The sequence below is a fragment of the Tenrec ecaudatus genome, chromosome X (assembly GCF_050624435.1).
Source record: "Tenrec ecaudatus isolate mTenEca1 chromosome X, mTenEca1.hap1, whole genome shotgun sequence".
Classification (NCBI taxonomy): Eukaryota; Metazoa; Chordata; class Mammalia; order Afrosoricida; family Tenrecidae; genus Tenrec; species Tenrec ecaudatus.
The window spans coordinates 31,551,476-31,573,367 of NC_134548.1; the positions used below are offsets into that span (position 1 = coordinate 31,551,476).

Below are 21,892 nucleotides of genomic sequence, written 5' to 3' on the forward strand. Positions count from 1 at the left end.
CACTGAAACCTGGTCAGCCTCATAGCAACATAGAAGCCTCTAGTGAAAGACTGGTCATGGTTGCACATGTGGGGTGGGGTGGGGCTTTTGCTGGGAATTGAACCTAAGTCTTCCTCATGAATTGTTGAGTGTATGAATGAAAATTTTTAGAAGTGTTTTTAGATGATGCTGGCCCTGTGGTTGAACCTGAAACTTCAAATAGCTTATTTTTTTCCCTTAGGACTCTCACTCTACCTATTAGAAAAGAAATACAAAAATGACTTGCTAAAATACGTGTGACATTTATGTGTGATATTAGAAACATGTTCCATGAGCATTACCACCCCCAGCCAGTCCTGGGACTTTGTAGCTCGGCTCAAGGGGAGTCCCTCTAGGACATGGGGGTGCCATGAATGGTATGAAAATTTGCTGGGCATGCCTATACATTAGGGTATGCTGGGTCACTCTAGGGCTTCCCGTATGGGCTCCAATAAATTTCTTCCATTCTGCTTACAAAAAAAGAAAAAAGAAACATGTTCCATGCATGAACTATAAGAACACCAAATTGAGAGCAATTTATTAGGCTTTGTGGGGATGTAAGATGCTCAGGTGACATTTGGGTGGAGACTTGAGGGCTGGGTTGCAGTTTCGCAGACAGATAAAGTGGGGCTCAACCATCATGAAGGGGTGGGTGGCTGTTTCTGTCAAGTCAGTGCTGTCTTATGGTGACCTCTTGAGTGTGAAAGTAGAGCGGTGCATCCCAGGGATTTCAAGGCTAATTTTCAGAAGTAGATCACAGGGTGGATTTGAACTTCAAAACTTATTGAATAGCAGTCTTATGCATTTACAGTTTGTACTACCCAGGAGCCGAAGGTTGAGTAGAGGTTAAGAATTGAGAAATATAGGAGCAAGGAATAGAATAGGGAGAGAGTAGTGCTCGGAAATCCAAGAGAGATGATCATGAAGGTGCTGGTAAACCCACTGAGGGCAGAGTGGAATTAACTTATTTTTTTATTTTGAACCTAAGAGGAATTTTGGTGGTTTTGACACTGAGTGGTTACATAAACTGTTTTTGTTTTCATAAATACATTAGCCACCTTTGTGTCACAAGAAAACTTTTCTCTTGGGCAGAATAGTCCAAATATACTAGCATTTTCTCATTTATGCACTTCTTTCTAAGGGAAAGGACATGTAAACATCTTCATTTCACAGCATCCGAGCTTATCATTGCCAGTGTTTGTTAACACAAAGGTCAAAAGCTGGAGCCCAGCTCTTGATGAAGCATTATATTGTTCCTACTTCCATAGTAAGTAGCACAAATGGTACATATTTTAAATGTACAAAGCCAATTTAGATAGATAAATCTTCGATGCCAACTCACAGTGACCCTGTAGGACAGTGTAGAGATGCCCCAGTGTGTTTCTGAGGCTGTAATTCTTTCTCCCGAGGAGCCACTGGTGGTTTTGAACTGCAGACCTTGCAGTTAGCAGCCTTACTTGTAACCAGTACACTACCAGTGCTCCTGAGGCTGTAATTCTTTATGGGAACAGAAAGCCTCATATTTCTCAAACAGAGTGGCTAGTGATATCGAACTGCTGACCTTGCAGATCACAGCAGAACACATAATGAGAGCTCCTATGTATGATATAGGATACATGATATAACATATAGAAAGATATAATATGTAATGCATTATATATAATCAAAGTTTTTCTGTATGAACATTTCAAATGTATTTCCTAATAGCAAAGTCAACATGATTTTATTTTAATTTTGTGAAAGATTAAATGTTTTCTTTTCAACCTCAGAAGACAGACAGGTGATTATAGCTCACCACCTTCTCTTGGGGGAAGTGCTACATGCAAGAACACTTTGAATTGGGAAAGGCTGGGCTGATTTTGATTTCTCCAAGTCCCTATCTTTAACTCTGTGGGAAGAGACTGCTGCACTTGAGCACAGATTAGACACTCTTGTGACTTTCTCAAATGGCCCTGAAGCAAAGCAGTAGAGGGTACCTTGACTTTTTCCAGGTGATCTTGGAGTGAGTCAATGAGGAGATCCCCCACGGGCTGCCAGGACCCCTGGATCAGCTCAGCTTGACGCAGCTTGCAGTCCAGCTCGTCCGTTGCCTCTTGAAGTGCCTGCAGTCTTTCAAGGGCCTCATCTATTTTCCTTTGCCAGTCAGCAGAGCGCAGGTTCAATTTTTCCCACTCAGCGTTGACCTCCTCAGCCTGCTTTCGTAGGAGCCGAGTGACATTCTGGGCTCTCTCCTCAGGAGGCAGCTCTAAATTGGCAATATGACAAGGTTTTAGGCCACATTCGTTTTTGTTAAAAAAAAATAACATTGTTGCAAAGGTCATACTAGAAGAAAGAAAGAGAGTACAGTTATAATAAGAGGCTAGTCGACTGATTTATGGCTCTTTGATACTTTGGCATTAATTTTGATCTCATGTAGCACAGATAAAGTTTGTCTTGCTGGGTGAATCTGTTCTACCTCATAGCAATGAGATAATCCAAGAGCTGTGTAGGCTGTTGAGCAGAAGCACATTAGGATGCACGGCCCAAGCTGTCATTTACTCCAGTCAGACCCAAGAGTGGAAAACTAGCATCTCGTCTTGGTGATAGTGGAATTTTTGCTCACACTAAAACTCCTTTTGCTTATTACTTTCTAACTGTTTCAATAACCAGTCACTAAGCTCTTTTAATGTTTATTTATGAATGTGCAAACATATCCAGGCCCAGTGGTTTTATGCTTCCTTATTCTTTGTCAACATTTATGTTTAATTTGAATTGATTTCATTTAACCTAGAAAATGTGATGGCTAACCAGACCCTGGCAGCCTGAATGGATGGTGCTCTGGCACCACTGAGCCTTCTGTCAATATGCTATTACCGCTCCCCATTCAATTACCTCGGGGCTCCTGGTAGAGTTTCTCTAGTCCTTCCAAAGGCTGCTCTGTCAAGAATATCCGTGCAGTCTCAAGGGTACTCATGATTACAGGTTCTTTAGTTTTCAATTCCCTCTTGAAGGCCTGTGAAATGAGATGAAAAGAAATGCTTATTTGGCTTGTGGCATTCTTCTCAAAGTTAATCCTAGGCGCTCAGAATTTGGATATGAAACTCCCAGGTCAATTTCTATCTCCATTATTTACAAACTGATCATCATAAAGTGATAAAGAAAGCTGCACAAATCCTTCTGTTAATCAGGAAATGACAGTGTTTGTGAAACTCTCCTGAGGAGCAGGGGTGGTTTTCAATATATGCTAATAACTTTTCATTTAAGATAAGAGAATTTTGTGTATATAACCCGACTGGCAAACTTGAAATCTAGAGAGAAAGTTGTACAGTACATTTTGCAAAACCCTAGCCTGGCTCATAATGACTTCAACATACTCAAATGAAGTGATAACCAGGCTGTAATACCCACTCCCTGCCACAGAGTCATTTTCAACTCATCCAGGTTTCCGGGATGAGGAAATGTTGGGTTCCATTGTCCTGTTATCATTGTCGGATTCACAGGGACTCTTTTTGACAGAGTAGAACTACCCCTTGGGGATTCTCTAAGCGATCAGATCATCCTTATGGAAATAGGAGGCCAGGTCTTTTCCCCACAGGGCAACTTGGTGGGTTTGGTCCACCATTTGGTTACCATTTAAGCACTTAACTGTTATATCAACAGGGGCTTAGCTGAGGGAAAGTCATATTTCCTGAATTGATTCTCAGTGTTCCTGCAAAAAGCTCTCTCCTTCGAAGACCATGGGAATGAGGTCTATAGTCATTTGTTTAGTTGATGGCTTTGATCCAAGAATGTTAAATGGTTAATAGTTTAGGCTAGGCCCCTTGGTTATGTCCCAAGTCATCAAGAAAATAGGAATAACTATTTTTCTAGATATCAGCATTTAAAACAAACGAACTCTTGACTTTAGGGAATCTTTTGGGGGTAAAAACTGAGCAAGTTGAGGCTTCTTGGATCCTGGGGAGGGTTGGGAAGTGAAGACTTAGGCCTATTATGATTCCAAGGAGTCTTCCGGGAAGGGAGAGTAGCAGCTTCCTCCTTCCCCATTTTAAGCAGAAAAGAATACTTTTTCCTTGCCAATGGAGTGACCCGCCAGTCACAAAGGAACATCTTTCATCAGCTCCCATTGCCTTCCCCCAGAGGTAAGACCTGAAGCAAGGGAGGAACATGATGAACATTTTATTTATTATAAGGTAAAGCAAAGGAATCTATTGTATGTGTGCATTTAGGTTTCAATGATTACAAATTAATATTAAAAACTCAAAATTTTGGAGAGGGAGCAAATAAGAGAGAGTAAGTGAGGGGGTATGATTCATTCAGCTTGTACAGGTAACATTCCTTCTAGAAGGAACTAAAATGAAACTCTGATGTTTAAGAAAGAAGACATGGTTTACAAGTCATTTTCTCATTCAACTAATACCCACCTAGTGCCTCTAATCAGACATACAGACAAAGGTTAAAGTTAAATGTGCAGATGAGATTGCTCAATGAGTGAAGTTAGTTGAAGAGAAAATTCTCGGGAATGGCAGGGTATGAGAAGGAGGGGGGAGGCGGAAGAGGGAGCGTATGGCATTGATGACGGTATAACCCCCACTCGAGTGGATTGTGTAAGATGTGGCAAAAAAATTAAAAGAGACTATTATAGGAAAAAATAACAATAAGGGTTCCTGGAGGGTAGACTTGGGAGGGAGGAGGCGAAGGGAAGCTGATAGCAAGGAGCTCAAGAAGAAGGAAAATGGTTTGAACGGATTGTGGAAGCAATTGTACATTACTTCTTGATGTGATTGAACTAAGGGATGTTATGATATCTGTAAGAGCTCCCAATAAAACGATTAACTAATGTTTTAAAAGTCAGACAAAAGAAGAGCCTCTTGAAGGTGAACAAGTGGCCATCTAGCTCAGAAGCAATAAAGCCCACATGGAAGAAGCACATCAGCCTGTGTGATTACGAGGTGCCAACGGGACCAGGTATAAGGCATCATGCAAGAAAAAAATTATACACACACACACCATAGTGAATGAAGGGGGACACACACACACACATCATAGTGAATGAAGGGGGAAGTGCAGAGTGGAGACCCAAAGCCCATTTGTCTGCCACTGGAAATCCCCTCACAGAGGGGTTTAGGAGAGGAGATGGGTCAGTCAGGGTGTGATGTAGTACCGATGAAGAACACAGCTTTCCCCCAGATCCTGGATGCTTCCTCCCCCCCAACTACCAGGATCCGAATTCTACCTTGCAGGACTGGATAGGGCAGAGGTTGTACACTGGTGAAGATAGGAGCTGGAGGCACAGGGAATCCAGGGTGGATGATACTTCAAGACCAGGGGTGTGAGGGGCGATGCTGGGAAAGTAGAGGGTGAGTGGGTTGGAAAGGGGGAACTGATTACAAGGATCCACATGTGACCTCCTCTCTGGGAGACGGACGGCAGAGAAGGGGGGAAGGTAGACTCCAGATAGTGCAAGATTTGACAAAATAACAATCTATAAATTATCAAGGGCTCATGAGGGAGGGGGGAGCGGGGAGGGAGGGGAAAATAAAGGAGGACCTGATGCAAAAGGCTTAAGTGGAGAGCAAATGCTTTGAGAGGGATTAGGGCAAAGAATGTACGGATGTGCTTTATACAATTGATGTATGTATATGTATGGATTGTGATAAGAGTTGTATGAGCCCCTAATAAGATGTAAAAAGAAGAAGAAGAAGAAGAGTCTCTAGTGAGAGATCAAAAACAACAGAGCCCCTTCCCCAAAAGGAACAGGCTAATTGGTAGATCCTAGGAAATGAGTAGAGTTCAGTTCTTGAGAGAGAAGGAGAGTTTTGAGTGGAAGAAAGTCACCCAAAGTATCTAATAATGACACACAGGGATCAAGCCAGGTCATCACTTCCCTTCCCATTGACTTTAACAAACTGATGGAGATTATTGGGAGCTATTTCCACAGAGGATTTTAAAAAAAAGTTCAGTAGTAAGTTGCAGAAGGAATAGGCATTTAAAGTGAAGTTTATTTCATATGTTGTGAGGATAATGAGGTAAGGGAATAATATATATATATATATATATATATATATATATATATATATATATATATATATATATATATATATATATATATATATATATATATATATATAATTTGAGGACAGGGATAGTTTCTACATAGACTTGAACATGGAAACTAACTATAGGGTGACCAGTCTCCCAATTTACCTGCAACTGAATTTGTATGTTTTTTAGGATGCAACACTTTTAATTCCTAAACAAATAAGTCGCAAACAAAGCAGGACAATTAGCCACCCTCTCAGACAGCTTATGTTAGAGACTTAGACAAGACAAAGTGTAGATAATTGTGGAGAATTAGACCTTAAGCTTCCTATCCCACTTCGAAAGCTCAAGATGATATTTGAAGATGCAATTCCATGGTGAAAGCAGCATAGGAAATAATGGAAAACGAAGGGCCATCCATTGTGCGAGGACACTTGTTTGCCCCTCAAGTCACTGCCAAGAGTTTAGCTTTACCACAGCTGCATATTTCACTTCTTAAATAGGAGTCATTGAGGATTAAAATGAACCTCGAGTGAAGACAATGGGAGTCGTGTTATGACAAAGACACGAGAACCATTGTGCTCACACCATTGCCGGAAATTAAGAAGGAAAAAAAAGTACATGCAAGAGAGGGTTAAATGGTGGAAGATTTTAAACCCAGAAACCCAATAACCTGTAAAACAAAAGGAAGAAAAGGAAGAGAGTGGATTCAGGAAAACAATAGGATAAAGAAAACAGTCATGTTTCTTATACTGTGGGGAGAGGTAATAAATGCAAATATGCTATCTGCATTGTCAAAGAAATGACTCTGTTCTATTGAATCACTCATCAAATTCCATGCACCGGTTGCACCAGACCCTGTGCTAGGACTGAGCACCAGGGGTTCTAGTAGCACGGAGTGCATTGTCGTAAAATCCATGCAGGGAGAGGCTGCCTTTAAAAGAACAGAAAATGGATTCATCAACATCTCCATTCACCATAAACTGAACTATTTGGGGCTTGCCTTTTTGAACCAATAACTTGTTCATTGATTTAAAATCAAACAGAATTTATGAAATTGAAGTCTCCAACCACAGCTCAATACTGCTATTTTCCATAAATACACCACCACTGTCTTCAGTAAACACACCGCCTACCAGCCTTCGGACAGTTCCCCGACATGCTGACAGGAAGGCAGAGCACAGAAAGAAACCCGAAGCTGCATCTGATCATTCTGTTTAGGGCCTCTCCAAGGGTCTGACATGGACACGCTTCTAGCCAAATCCCAAGAAAAAGCGATGTGAAGGTCCTTATTCTTTGTTAATAAGTATTTGAAGTCTTTCCAAGAAGATACGTTTGGAAGAGGTTTGGGAAGATTTCTAATTGAATGCAAAAAGATTTGGTCGTATAGATTGCCTTAATATTTTAAAACAGACAGATTGCGGTGTTCGTGGACCAGTGTGAAAGAGATCCCCAATATCGAGTCCTTCCTCCACACAAACAAACACAGCATACATATTTACACTATTCGGATGTCAGTATTCAAATGTTGCATTTCCTTCCTTAATCTATGGAATTGATACAATTACTTTCTTTAAAATCCACCCTCTGAAAATGTTTTGAGAATGATGAAGGTGACAAAATGTACAAATGTTCTTGACACAATGAATGGATGGATTGTGATAAGAATTGTACGAGCCCCCAATAAAATGATTTTAAAAGGGAAAATAAAAGAAAACATATCTACACTCTCTCCAAAATTTCTCTGTATACCTTTCCGAGATAGCCAAGCCTAGGGCTCTAAAAGACATACAGAATAATTCAAAGCAACTAAGGAGAAAATTGTTGGGCATTACTAAGATGGGTCAGCCTGTAGGGCTGCTATGAGTCGGCATCGACTTGATGGCAGGATGAGGAGTGTGCCGGCCCAAGCCATGGTATTTTCCGTCACCAGATAGGCATGGGAAAGTCGGACATTGGAATGGATGCTTTTCAATTTGGGTGCTGGTGAAGGATACTGAAAATACTATGGACTATCAAAAGAAGAAACGAATTTGTCTTGGAAGAAGTACAGTTGAAATATTCCCGAGAATCAAGGATAGTAAGTCTTCACTTGGGAACTTTGGGACTATCATTAGGAGAGACCAGTCCCTGGAAAAGGACAGGTGCTTGGTAAAGCAGAGTAGTAGCACAAATGAAGTCTCAATGAGCTGAACTGACCCAGTGGCTGCAACAATGGGATCAAACATAAGAATAATTGTGAATGACTGGGCAGTGTTTCATTTTGTAGTCCATAAGGGTACTATGTGTAGCAACCAACTTGACAGGACATCACAACAACAACAAAAACAACAACAACATATAGATATATATGGAACAAAGAAGAACCAAATTATTTTCTATTCTTTATCTATCTGAAGGAGACCTGGCGACATAGTGGGTTATAAGTTGTACTGCTAACTGCAAGGTCTGCAGTTTGAAATCGCCACTCATTCCTTGGGAGAAAGACAAGTCTATGTCCTCTTGTAAAGATTTATAATCTCAGAAACCCACAAGAGAAGTTCTACTGTCTTTAGGGTTGCTATGAGTAGGAATCGGCTCAATGGCAGTGGGTTTTATTGGTCTGATTTTGGTACCTATCTTCTGACCTACCTAATCTTATTTATTTATTTCTAATGTCTGCTCTCCTGTTTCCAGAAAGACAGAAAATTGAGGGTAGATATTACCAAAAATACTATATAAAAAAGAAGTAGCTTAAGACAAAGTGTGGTAGAGATACAAGGTGTGGTATTGATTTGCTTGATGCACTTTAGAAAAGAGCGAAGTGGGAGGAGAGCTTTGGGCACAGGTAATGCATGGCAGCAGGAGAATTTCATGTGGTCCTTCTAGCTATGGTTTCGTATAGCAACCCTGAAGGACATAGTAGAATTGCCCCTGTGGGTTTCTCCGACTGTAAATCTTTATGCGAGTAGAAAGCCTTGTCTTTCTTTCCCAAACAAAGCAGCTGGTGGTGTAGAACTGCTGTCTTGCTGTTAGCAGGCCAAAGCTTTATCCACTAAATGAGGGTCATTACGGGATTGCTATAAGATGGAGTCAACTCATCGGTTGTGAGCTTTTTTTCAGCCATGGGTTTGTCGCTCCAACCAAATGACTGAGTGGGACTATACAATAAGGTGCTTGTGGTCTAGCCAGGGGCTAGGATATTAAAAAAGATGTAAATCAATAATGTAAATAAAATGCATGGTACTATTGTGGCAGTGAGACTATGCAAATAAGGAATAGAGAACTCTTAACAAGTGAATTGACCAATTTTACCATCCCACTAGTTTGACATGAGCCATCCCAGAGCCAGAAAGGGGTGGGGGGTGGGGGGAGCGTCTGATTAAATGGCACATTGTTCTACCAAAAAATTCTGAAGTCCCATGGTTTGAAAGACTAGAAAGGATTTTCCTCTAGCTTGTAGCATTAACCAGGAGATAAGAATACACAGCACTGATCTTCAACTGAGCGACTCAATGGTAGACATTGAATAAATGGTTAAGGAGCAGGCATCCAGCAAGTTAGTTAACACAGTAGTATTTGTAATTCCATCAGTAGTTAACGACATTATCACCCTATCCAAGGTGGCTTCAAAAAGTTCATAGAAAAATGAGATGAAAGGATAATGGGGTTTTCCCACAAACTTTTGGAACCTTCCATATGTTATCAGTCTCTTTCTCATGTTTTTTCTAGCTTCTCTGTGTTGCTGTCTGTTGGCTCTACATTCATGTACAAAACAACACAATGCGGCCTGGTACTGCTCCATCGCCATGATCGGTTGCAGGTCTGATAGTTGGGATGTATAAGATCTTAATGTAAGCTGCCTAGATTGGTTTTAATTCTGATACGCTTCCAAACTCTGCTTCTTACAAAAATTATTTTCCTCATTTAAAGAACCAACATACTTATTGAGTCTCAACTACATAAGAATTATTTTACTAAAGGCTGGCTAGGGACAATCAATGCCCAATTAATTTAGAACCACAATCTTGGGAAAGAGCAACACTCAACAATGCAGTAACTGGAGTAATAACATGGCAGAGTGGCAAGAATTACTTTTGTCTCCAAGAATATAAGGAATATCCATAGGAGTTAAGTTAAATAAAGAAAGAAAATAGAAGGACGCCAGAATAGAACAAAGAACAGATGTAGAGAGATCTCCTTTAATATTCATTTAAGACAGCTAATATTAGGTAGGTTATGAAAATGGGATATATAGGCTCTAAAGAAAGGTCAAAGTCATCTTTAAATAAGATGAAAAAATTTAAGAAACCTTATTTCACTGTGTAAAAACAAAAGTTCCATCCTATTTTCAGTCTACTTCTGGGTAGGAGTGAAGATATGGGATTCTAGTATCAGATACATCCAGCCATTACTTTAGATAATCAACAGCATGAATAACAATATTAATTTATAAATGATTAAAATAAATCTGAAGCAATGTTGAAAAGTAATTTGGCTATATTTCAAGTCTGAAATTATTTTTCGAGATTCAATTGTCTTCAATGAGAAAACCGTTTTGAGGGTTTAAGAGAAAATTGTGTTTAACAAACTCATTGTTAAGATTTCTCTTTCTGGAAGTTTTAAAAAATGAAAGCTGTGCTTTCTGTGATCACGGGCATGGACAAGAATAGAGTCCAGCCTACTTGTAAGCCTGTGGGAGAATAGTTCAGTGCCTACATGGCATCTTGAACAGCTGTATGCCCGTCTTACACTGGGCTGCATCCAACAACCACTGCATAAATAACTTCCTACTGACAATAGTACCGCTCAGTTCTGAGCTGACCATAAGAAATTACTAATGAAAACAGAATCTGTTCCCATGGCCACTTAGAAAATTAGGTCTTAGTTCACTGGGGATAAATCTGAAATTTTGGAAATTCTTTCTGAAGTGAAAATACAGATGAATGGGTTATTAGGAAATCCTGTGACTAATTAATTTATATCCATTCTCATGAGGTTCAGCCAACAGTTGAGATTGTTAACTGTAAGTGGTGAATAATTTCTGAATCATTCCATTTGTCTCTGTCTATCAACATGATCCAAAAGTGAAACACTTGATTCATTCCATGTACACACCCTCAAACATGCTCATTTCCAAGTCTTTCCCATCTCCATAACTGTCACCATTATTTACTGACTTGTTTAAGCTGAAGACCTCAGAGTCACTCTTGATGCTATTTTTTCTCTCATACAATTCATCGTTTAAGTTCTATCAGCTCTGCCTTCAAAATCTATCTTGAATCCAACCACTTTTCACCAATTCTAGCCATTATTATCTCCTTGCAAGATGATTTCTACATCCTTCCAACTTTCTCTTTGCTTTCAGTCAGTTGGCTATAACGGTAGCCAAAATCAACTCAGATCATATCACCTCAGCTAAGAGCCCTCCAGTGAAGAATCATTACATTCAGAATAAAATCCTCCTCACCATGGGTGGCATGACTGCTCATGTCATTACTGGCCTGTGTCTGCCTCGATAACCTCTCACTCTCTACGGCTCTTATGTTCCTTTAGGCAAATAGCCCAAATTGCCCCTCCTTGAGCACACCAAACTTGTTCTTACAGCAGGGACCTTGTGTATACTGCTGCTTCTGCCTAGAAAGGAATTCCTGGATGGCGCCACTGGTTAAACCCTTGAAGACTAGCCTGAAAGTTGCTCATTCAAACACACCCAGAGGTGACTCCGAAGAAAAGACTGGTGATAGGCTTCTGAAAGGTCACACCTTGGAAAACTCTCTGGAGGCCAGTTGTACATTGGAACACCGGGGATCACCAAGAGTCAGAATCAACTGGGCCACAATTAGTTTGGGTTTTGTTTTCTTCTAAGAATACTCTTCATGCAACATCTTAGTAGGTTGATTGGCTCACTCTCTCTCACTTCTGATCAATTATAACCTCATCAGAGAGCCTTCTACACATTCATCTCTTCACTCTTGCTTAGTTTCTTTCCATGGCATTCACTACGGTTACCTAGCTTATTGAGTAATTAATTGATTTATTGTGTCTTTCCCTAATAAAAAAATGAAGCATTCCGTGACTCCTTTGTTAAAAAATACACAAAAAATTGTAGCACCTCAGCAATGGTATGCCTCAGTGTATACACAAAACACTTGAAAACCGAGACTCAAGCCAATCCTTGTACACCAATGCTAATTGCAGCATTGTTCATAAAAACCCAAAGGTGCAAACAACCTAACTGTTCACCAACATATGAATGCATTAAAAAAAACAAAGCACATGCATAAAATGGCTTTGTTAAATAAATAAATACTATTTAACCAGTAAAAGAAATTATGTCTTGGTAGATAGTACAATATGGATGGTCTATGAAGATATTATGCTGAGTGAAGTGAATCAATCACAAATGGACAAATATTTTATGACTTCACTTATATAAAAATATAACAACAGGCAAATTTATGTAGGCCTAAATTTCTTCATGGTTACTAGGGGTGAAGGAATTGACTTTCGGCTTGTGGTGTTAAGAAAAATCAGATCAGTTAAGGACTGCGCAACCAATTAATGTAATCCTTGTCTATAAGTTATACAACTGTAACTAGTTGAATTGATAAAAGAGTTGTGATAGATACATTTATAAAGATAGTAAGAACAACAACAACAAATGACCAGGAAAAGCAGTGTGTTTTTATACAAGCAAGCACCTGATGGGGTTCATCTTCTTGGTTTGGAGGTTTAAGGTCATGCTTTCATGAGACATCTCAAACATTGGTTTCATCATGTTTAGTACTTCTGTTCTAGCTCTTAGATTGTTGCATAGTGGTGTCCTAACAGTTTGCAAGCAGCCACATAAGGAAAAATTGGTCTCAATTTGCCTGTAGCAACACCAAAAACTCTGGAATAGGAGGAGTTGGAAGGTGACATTTCTCAGGAATGCATGAGAGCAGAAGACCTGGATGGTGCCCGGGTACTATTGCTGAACATTTTGATAAGAGAGTCTATAGAAGAATCTTGATCAAAAGGGAGAAGGCATATATCCTGGAATCCAAATATTCTGGAACCAGGGAGTCTGGGTGAAGCCTGAAACTATTGCCCAGAGATAATATTTATTTCTGAAACCCAAAATACCCCTAGGCCCCTTCAGATTCCTTCCCCTTGGATCTAAATATTGGTCTGAGTGGCTACAAAATGTGGAATAGTAAAATTGAAGTGGACTGCGAGCCTTTAATGATATGCAAGTTCATCTCAAACTATATACATATCCCTTGAAGATTTCTTAAAACTTAACAGAACCAAAGGGGGGGGGGGTGGACAGAACCTGGCTTAACTGGTAAAGACTGTCAGTCCTGAGCAATACACTATTTTAAGAATTACCTCTCTGGGTTGGAATTGACAACAGCAAGTTGAAATTTTGATAGGAGACACGAAGACAGTGAATTTATGCTAAGGGGGGGGGGGATAACTCAGAAAATGAGAGTGAGAATGATGGTCCAGTTTAAAGAATACAATCCAGCTGAAAGAATACAATCCATGTCATTGAATTGCACATGCAGAAACAGTTGAAGGGACATGTGTTCTACCGTGCATAATCTCAACTATATAAATAAATAAATAAGGAAACCATGGAGGTAGAAATCCAGTTTGTTTTCCACAGTATTTTCAGCCCCTGACAAGGAGAAGATATTCAATAAATAGTCATTGAAAGAATAAATGCACAGTAGGAATCTGAATTACAAAATGGTTTCTCCTATTTTTTTTTTCGGGGAAAAGAAAGGGCACAGCAAAAGATCAGGGGCTAAACTACAATTAAATGAAGGGTGCATAATAGCAGGTGTAACAGTACTTGAAGAGAGGAAACACTTTTTGCATATTATTTTTAAGTGTTTATGTCAGGATATCAAAATATCTTAATGAAGTTAGGAAGAGGACCTTGGTAGTAAAGTCAATTTTTAAAATATTTATATTTCATCTTATTATAATTTTGATGATATAGTTAATGTTCAGAAGACTTCTTCAAATGCCTAGAAATGTCATTCTAAAATCACTTTTGAAACTTTTCTACTCAGCATTCCTGAAAAAGGCTGAAAAATATAAAACTTATTATGAAAAATAGTTTACTTTATGGTTGAAAAGAATATTAGATTAAAGAGACGTCTGTTTTCTCCACCATAGCTGCACAGACATTTTATAGCAGGCACAACTATCATTGAACTTTGCAAGGAAACAAACTTGTTTAGGAACACCAAGAGGCTAGGCCATCGAATCTTGGGTTGAATCACTCTATTACTTCCTTTTTGTTGTTTATCTGAGATGAAACTATATTTTTTTCAAGCCAGAGATGACTTGAAAGTCATTCACAAGCAGCTCCCAACCCAAAGCCAATTTCTCTTTCAGTAGGGGAAACTCATCAAGATAACACATAAACTAAAATCTACCTTAAATAAGTAGGGCAGCAAAGATAACCGAATTAGCCTAAATGAATGTATAATCTCCAACATGATTCCAGGATAACTTTATTGAACTTCTGAACTTCTCCCTCTCATTGTGGTGACTCCCAAGGAAATCGAACAAGCATAATATATGACCTGACAAATGAACAAGTCAACTACTTTATTCAAGCCTTTTCATTTGTCAACAGTACCCAAGTAATCATGGCTTTCTGTCCACTGTTTTAATAATGTATGTATTGATTACTTCCATCTAAATCATAACCAGAAAATCTGAGGAAGCTTTGAAGGCGTCTTTGCTGGTATCTAAGGAAGGGATTATAGAGATCTTTAATTTGAAGGATGAAAACCCAATGACAAACAATTTCATTACCAAAAATACCAACAAAAAGGCACTGCTTGCAGTGTTGTTATCATTAAGACCTAATTTCCTCTTGAATTTGAGGTCAGGTGAAGGGAATTAACTGAACTCATCACTTACTGAGGACCTCTATAGAAATTCCTCATTATGAGGTGCTCCTTTAAAACACTCTCCAGGTTAATCACAGAAGTAGACAAGTAATAAATATCACTTTAGTGGCTGCTCAAGTAAAGCAAAGGAAGTCAGTGTTAAAAAATATATCTGGACCAGAATAATACACACTAATTGAAAACGAGTCAGTCTAGTGAGGCAAGTAATGAGGAACCGTAAAGGCCAGGATAATGTATTCAAAAGATATAAAAATTGGTCAGTTTATATTTGCTAAGGCACATTTGATCTTTAATTATTTATAATACTTCATCTCATATGGAGTATTATTTTATTAATTAATCTTGAGAGCCATTCCAGTGGCAGTTGCTATGCTGCCCAGCTGGGTTGGGAACACAGATCCACTCCCCTGGGTGTGAAAACTGCTTTAGGCGTGAGACTTCAGTCTCCAAATACCAGTTTCAAGTCTTTTGGAATATTACCTAACAGAAATCCCACATACCTCTCCATCACAGTAACTGAGGTCGACTATGCACTTTTCCCCCAAGAGAATAAAACAGATGACCTCTTGCCCCATTTTTCAGCATTAGCAAAGGATATATGAAATAAATGTGAATTGTTTCTTTTGTAAATATTCTGATTTATAGAACAGTGACAAAGACCTATATTTGACTGTACTGTAATTTCAACATTGTGTGTCCATAAAAAGCAAAAATCAAGGGCAACAATAATCTGTTAACAGATAGCAAGCAAATGATTAAAAATAAGTGTCACACAAATATATGGGGACAAGTTTATGATGACAAGTGACCCATCTCGATTCCAGATATTCTATATATATGTTTCAATCCAGAACTCCATAAAGAGAAAGCCCAGTTGTAATCTTGGAAACCTGGTAAAGTGAAACCAATGTCTACAAATACAAGATCTATCACAGACTTGATCTTGATGGAGGTCTGTACTGATCATGCTTCCTTTCCCTCTTCCAGAAGCCCTGACAGAGATACTTCATTTCAAGGCATTTCCTTTCTTCTTTTATCCACAGGCAACAAGAAAATCACTAACTAGACAGTCCTTCCATTATATGAAAAAGGTTACAACATAAATGTGACAAACTCTTGAGTAAAACCGGGTGCTATTTTGTTCTCTTGTCCACCTTCAGGAGTGATAATGTTCTTTGAGGAAGGAGAATGTTTGATGCCAAGGTTTTTTTCTCCAGGATACAAAGGAAAGCATTTGAGGGATTTGTGGTGGACATAAAAACCCTGGGCATAAACGCACTGCTACACACCGCAAACAATTGGGAATGGAAGTGCCATGTGACCCAGCAACCCCTTTGTTAGGCATATATCCTAAGGAAGTAAGAGTTAAAACAGCAACAGACCTGTTCACAATAGCACACACAGATGGAGACTTTAAAGGCCCCCTCGGTTGAAGAAGAGCTAAGAAAACTCTGCCAGACACACACAAGGGGACACTATGCATCACTCACAAACAATGACAAAATAGTGAAGTACCTCATGACATGAATGGGCACAAAGGACATCATGCTGCATGAAGTTACTCAGTCCCAAAGGGACACAGGTTACCTGAGACTACTATCGTACATTAAAATATATATTAGAAAACAAGATAAAGGCATTCATACCAAAGGGAAAAAAAACTCTGGAAACTCCTAGGGGGTGGAAGGAACCAGGATGGGAAGAGGAAACAAAGGGCTAGACCATCAAAGGGCTAGACCATCAAAGGGGGATAAGATGGAGAGGTGGGCGAAAGGTGAATTATTTGGTGGGGAGCTAGTAGTTTAAATTGTTGAATACAAAGTTAATGATTTTAAATGTATACCCATATCTAATTTACCATAAAAATAGAATAAGAGTCCTAGAGAAAACAAACAAACAACAGAAAGGCAAAACCACAAACAAAAATCCTGCTATGCATTCTATTCTTCTCTTCCCTGCACTTGGCCTCAGAGTACTGGAGTAAAAATGAAAAAGAGGAAGGTGAGATTTTTTATTTGGTTTGTTTTTTTCCCCTTCTTCCCTCTCACACTTTTCCTTCCTTCCTTGACTCCTTTGATTTTATCTATCTAGTATCTACCAGGTACGACTTTATGAGGCCTTGAGTATAAAAATATAAAGGGCAAACAAACCCCCCAAACCCAAACTCACTGCCATTGAGGCAATTCAATTCCGACTCATGACAACCCTATAGGTCAGGCCTCATTGGGTTTCCGAGACTGTAACTCTTGATGAGAGTAGAAAGCCCCATCCTTTTCCCACAAAAATGTCCATCAGCCAAAAAAAAATTTTAGAGCACAAGGATTAGTGAAAAGGGAGTGACATCAATGAGATACGCACATAAAGTATATGAGTACATACTTGTGATAGTTTACTGTACCAGCCTGGCCGATAAACACAAGTAGGATTAACTGAAGGGCAGAGGGATAAATGGCTCGGTGAGCCTCACCTTGTTTGTTCTGTGCCTCAGTTTAAAGGGGTACACTACCTGTGGGATGCCTAGCCTGTGGACTGTGTCACTGTAAGGTGAGGTCCCTTCAAGCCCACACGATTGGAATGTTCATCTCTGGAGCTGGGGACCGACAGTTGAAGACATTTGGGGACCTGCCTTGCTGTTTGCTGCCTGGATATATATAGCCCAGCTCTCTCAACAGAAAGGGACTGGCAACTGGCGGCTCTCAAGCCTTAAAGGACTGCTAGTGTCTCACTGCTTTATAATTTAACTGTTAATTTCTTGTATCATCTATCTGTATATAATTTAAAGGTTCATTTCTTGTATTATATATATCTATCTTTATAAATATATTTATATATAATTACTAGCAATCTGGTTTGTCTCTCTAGAGAACCCTGTCTAACACAATACTGCATGTACACAAACGCAAAAGGTGTATTTACATACATTCACAATGGGTATATGCAAGTGATCCACATGCATGCATGCATGCAGACATGAAGAAGAGGAGCTGATGCGAAGGGTTCAAACAGAAAGAAAATGTTTTGAGAATGATGATGGCAACAATTGTACAAATGCGCTTGACACAATGATGAGTTGTATAAGCCCCCAGTAAAATGATTAAAAAAAAAAAAAAGAAAATCTGCTGTGCCAACCTGCCCTGTTTTGGTCTGGATATAGAAGAAGAGAAAGTGTTTAGTGAGATTTTCCAGGCTTTGTAGACTTTGTAGACCAACAAAATAGGTGAAGAGACAAAGGATTTTCAGTTCTTCGAATGTTCTCTTAAAATGTTTGAAGAACATTTTATTGTTCAAACATTCACAACCAGTGGTACATATAAGTACAATTTACGTATCTCATCTCTAGTACTTTTTTAGAGGTTCCCCCACATATAGTACATGCTAGAGTTGGGGCATAAACTTACATAACTGAGTAAAGCAGAAGACAGTTGGTCGGTGACATATTACTGTGATGAAAGGTTGTTGTATGAAATAGTGCATCCTGGAAGAGTGACTGTGCAAAACCTGTCCCTTGGGGCCACTTATTGTACAGGTACTTAAGACTTGTAAGTATGTTTACTGTTTCCTGTGTGTTTGGGGAACAAGCATAATTCAGAATTTGGTAACATTCAAGTGAATATTTTCCCCATGCCTCATCCCACCTATCCTTTTGGGAGAATTGTTAGGGACATAGGTATCCCCCATACCTCTGGTTTATAGAAATCCATCATACCCACCAATTTTTTAAAAATACTTAATGATTCAGTATACATTCCATTAGCAAAAACAAATAACCCCCCAAATATCGTGTCTAAAAATCTTGGTAACATAATTCCAGTAATGGAAAAGTTATTAAATTGGCCTTAGAATGAGGAGAAGATGGAGGAATGGTGAAACTCGTGTATAAAACACAGCATTATCAATAGGCTGTAAGTCTTAATAAGTCAATGAAAGGCTATTGGGGTGGGGGTGGATATCTGAGTAAGCACATTAGCCATGTGAAGATTAGTTAACTTCTTCATGGTACATGTTACCCATAATTCTAATCCAAACATGTTCTAAAATTATGTTACTAGTTCTGAGAATCCGGAATGAAAAGACTGAGAAAGTACATGTATTTTCTACTACTGGCAAAAGTACCCCGAAGCATACAAAATGAGGTAGTATGAAAATCAACATACTGATTAGAAGGAACCTTGGAAATTTTTATTTGCAATTTTCTTTATCATGCTGTTGAAGAACAAAATAGCCATTACAATCTAACTCATAAGGGAACTAGGGCTAGAATCTCAGTCTCCTGAATCCTAGTTAATGTCTTCAGTGATTCATCTTTTATAGTTTCTGGAACTAAAATAGTAAATAGTATATCTTTTGTCAAAATCTGTTTCATTTCACTCTGTCAAATAATACATTCTACTTCAAATACCCATTCTTCACAATGGCTCTGCTTGGAACACACAACATTCCGCTAGTGCTTTAATGCTCCCCCGCCCACTATCATGACCCTAGATCTACCTTACAAAACCGGCTAGAGTGGAGCATGTACACTGGTACAAATAAGAGCTCTCAAAACACAGAATCCAGGACAGATAAACCCCTCACGGACACTAATGGGAGCAGTGATACTATGATGGTGGGGGTGGGGAGAAGAGGGAGAAATGGGGACCCATCTACAATGATCAATGCATAACCTACCCCCATAGGGATGACCAATAGAAATGTGGGTGAAGGGAGACAGTGGGTGATATAAGATATGAAAATAATAATAATAATTCATAATTTATTAGGGGTCCTTGAGGGTAGGAGGATGGGGGACGGAAAAAAGAGGTGCTAATACTGAGGGCTCAAACAGAAAAAAGAAGTTTTGAAAATGATGATGGCAACATATGTACAAATGAGTTTGATACAATTTATGTATGGGTAGTTATGTGCATATATTTATAGGTTTAATAGTAGGGTAACAGGTGGACATTGGACCTCCTTGTGTGCATGTCCTTAATACAAGAGCACCTTGCTCAGCTAAATGGCCACTTCATGATACCCACCTCCCTGACATGATCGCTGAAGACAGATGTGTGCATAAGCAAATGTGGTGAAGAAAGCTGATGTTGCCTGGCTATCAAAAGATATAGTGTCTGGGGTCTTAAAATCTTGAAGGCAAGCAAGCTGCCATCCAGCTCAGAAGCAACAAAGCCCACAGAGAAGAAGCACACACGCCTGTATGAACATGAGGTGTTGAAGGGATCAGGTAGCAGACACCAAAGAACAAAAACCATCATTGTGTGATCATCTTCCCCATATGAACGCTAAAGACGAATGTGTGCATAAGTAAATGTGGTAAAGAAGGCTGACGGTGCCTGGCTATCGAGAGATATAGCATCTGGGGACTTAAAGGTTTGAAAGTAAACAAGTGGCTATCTAGCCAAGAGGCGACAAAACCCACATGGAAGCAGCATACCAACATGTGTGATCATCAAGGGCCGAGGGGACCAGGTTTCAAGCACCAAAGGTGGGGGGGGGGATTATATCATAGTGAATGAGGGGAGCACATAATGGGAATCCAGTGCCCATATGTAGACAACTGGACATCCCTAACAGAGGGGTAGTGGTAAGGATATGAATCACTCATGGTTCAGTGTAGCAACAATGAAACTCCCAAACTTCTAGTTCTTAAACGCGTCCTCCCCCCAACTATCATGATCCCAATTCTACCTTGCAAACCTGGTTATACCAGAGGATGAACAGTGGTACAGATGGGAACTGGAAACACAGGGAATCTAGGATAGATGAACCCCTCAGGACTAACGGTGAGAGTGGCGATACTGGGAGGGAAGGGGAGGTAGATAGGGGGAACCATCACAAGGATCTACATATAACCTCCTCTCTGGGGGATGGTCAACAGAAAGGTGGTTGAAAGGAGATGCCAGCCAGTGTAAGATAAGATAAAATAATAATTTATAAATTATTAAGGGTTCATGAGGGAGGGGGAGCGGTGAGGGAAGGGGAAGGAAAAAAGGAAAATGAGGAGCATGTTCCAGGAACCCAAGCAGAAGGCGAATTTTGAGAATGATGAGGGCAACGAATGTATAAGTGTGCTTTACACAATTGATGTATGTATGGATTGTGATAAGAGTTGTATGAGCCCCAATAAAATAATTTATAAATAAATAAATAAAGCAACTGGGGAAAGCAAAAAAAGTTTGTTCTAGCTTTTAAGTATTTTCTTTTCCATTGACATTTTTCTGTGCCATTGTTGTTAAGGGTGTGTGTGTGTGTGTGTTTGCATATGTGTTTTCTATATATGAATGGTTTCTTGGGGGCATGGCTGGAAAGGTTGGGGGGAATGGGGAGCTAATAACGACAGAAGAAAAATGTTCTAAAATTTTTGGTGATGATTATATAGCCCTTCTTGATATGATTAAACTACTAAATTGTATTGTATGTGAATTATATGTCAATAAAACTTTAAAAAACAAACATAAAAAGAACCCCCAATATAATGATTTATTAATTAAAAATGTATCACTATTAAGTGCCACCTTACCATTTAATATTTTGAACTCTATGACATGAAATTGTATTTTCCCTAGTGATTTTTAACACAGACCCTTAGGTCTTCCTTCGTGTTATCTTCCCTTTTTGTAATGCTCTGTAATCCTCTTTCCTGGAATAATACGAACCTTTGGCCTTTCTTCAAGATCTCATTTTGGATTGTATTGCTATAGAGAGCTTTCCTTTAAGCATTGAACATACTTTTATTAAGCTCTTGCTGTTTGGTAGTATATTCTTTGGTTTGCTATTCATTTCTGTTCATGTTCCTTTTATTCTCAGTTCAAACACACTTAGAAGTATTCATTGTATGCCAGGTCCTTTTTTATGTATGAGTATCCTGGAGAGGAGTAAAACCAAATCCTTGCCATCCCTGTACAGAACCACCTAGGGAAGAGAGAAATGTCAACTACACCCCACCTGCTGCTCCACAAATA

The 21,892-nt window shown here is 39.3% G+C and overlaps 1 protein-coding gene across 3 annotated transcripts in view; it reads right to left on the reverse strand.

The window, feature by feature from the left end:
* Positions 1-21,892, reverse strand: part of DMD (dystrophin) — a 730,751-nt gene that overhangs the window by 409,217 nt on the left and 299,642 nt on the right. For all 3 annotated transcript variants that reach the window (XM_075538193.1, XM_075538191.1, XM_075538194.1), the window contains exons 8-9: positions 2,890-3,010; positions 1,995-2,263 (exon numbers count right to left, since the gene is read on the reverse strand). In XM_075538193.1, the coding sequence (XP_075394308.1) occupies positions 1,995-2,263; positions 2,890-3,010 (390 nt within the window). The remainder of the gene's footprint in view (positions 1-1,994; positions 2,264-2,889; positions 3,011-21,892) is intronic.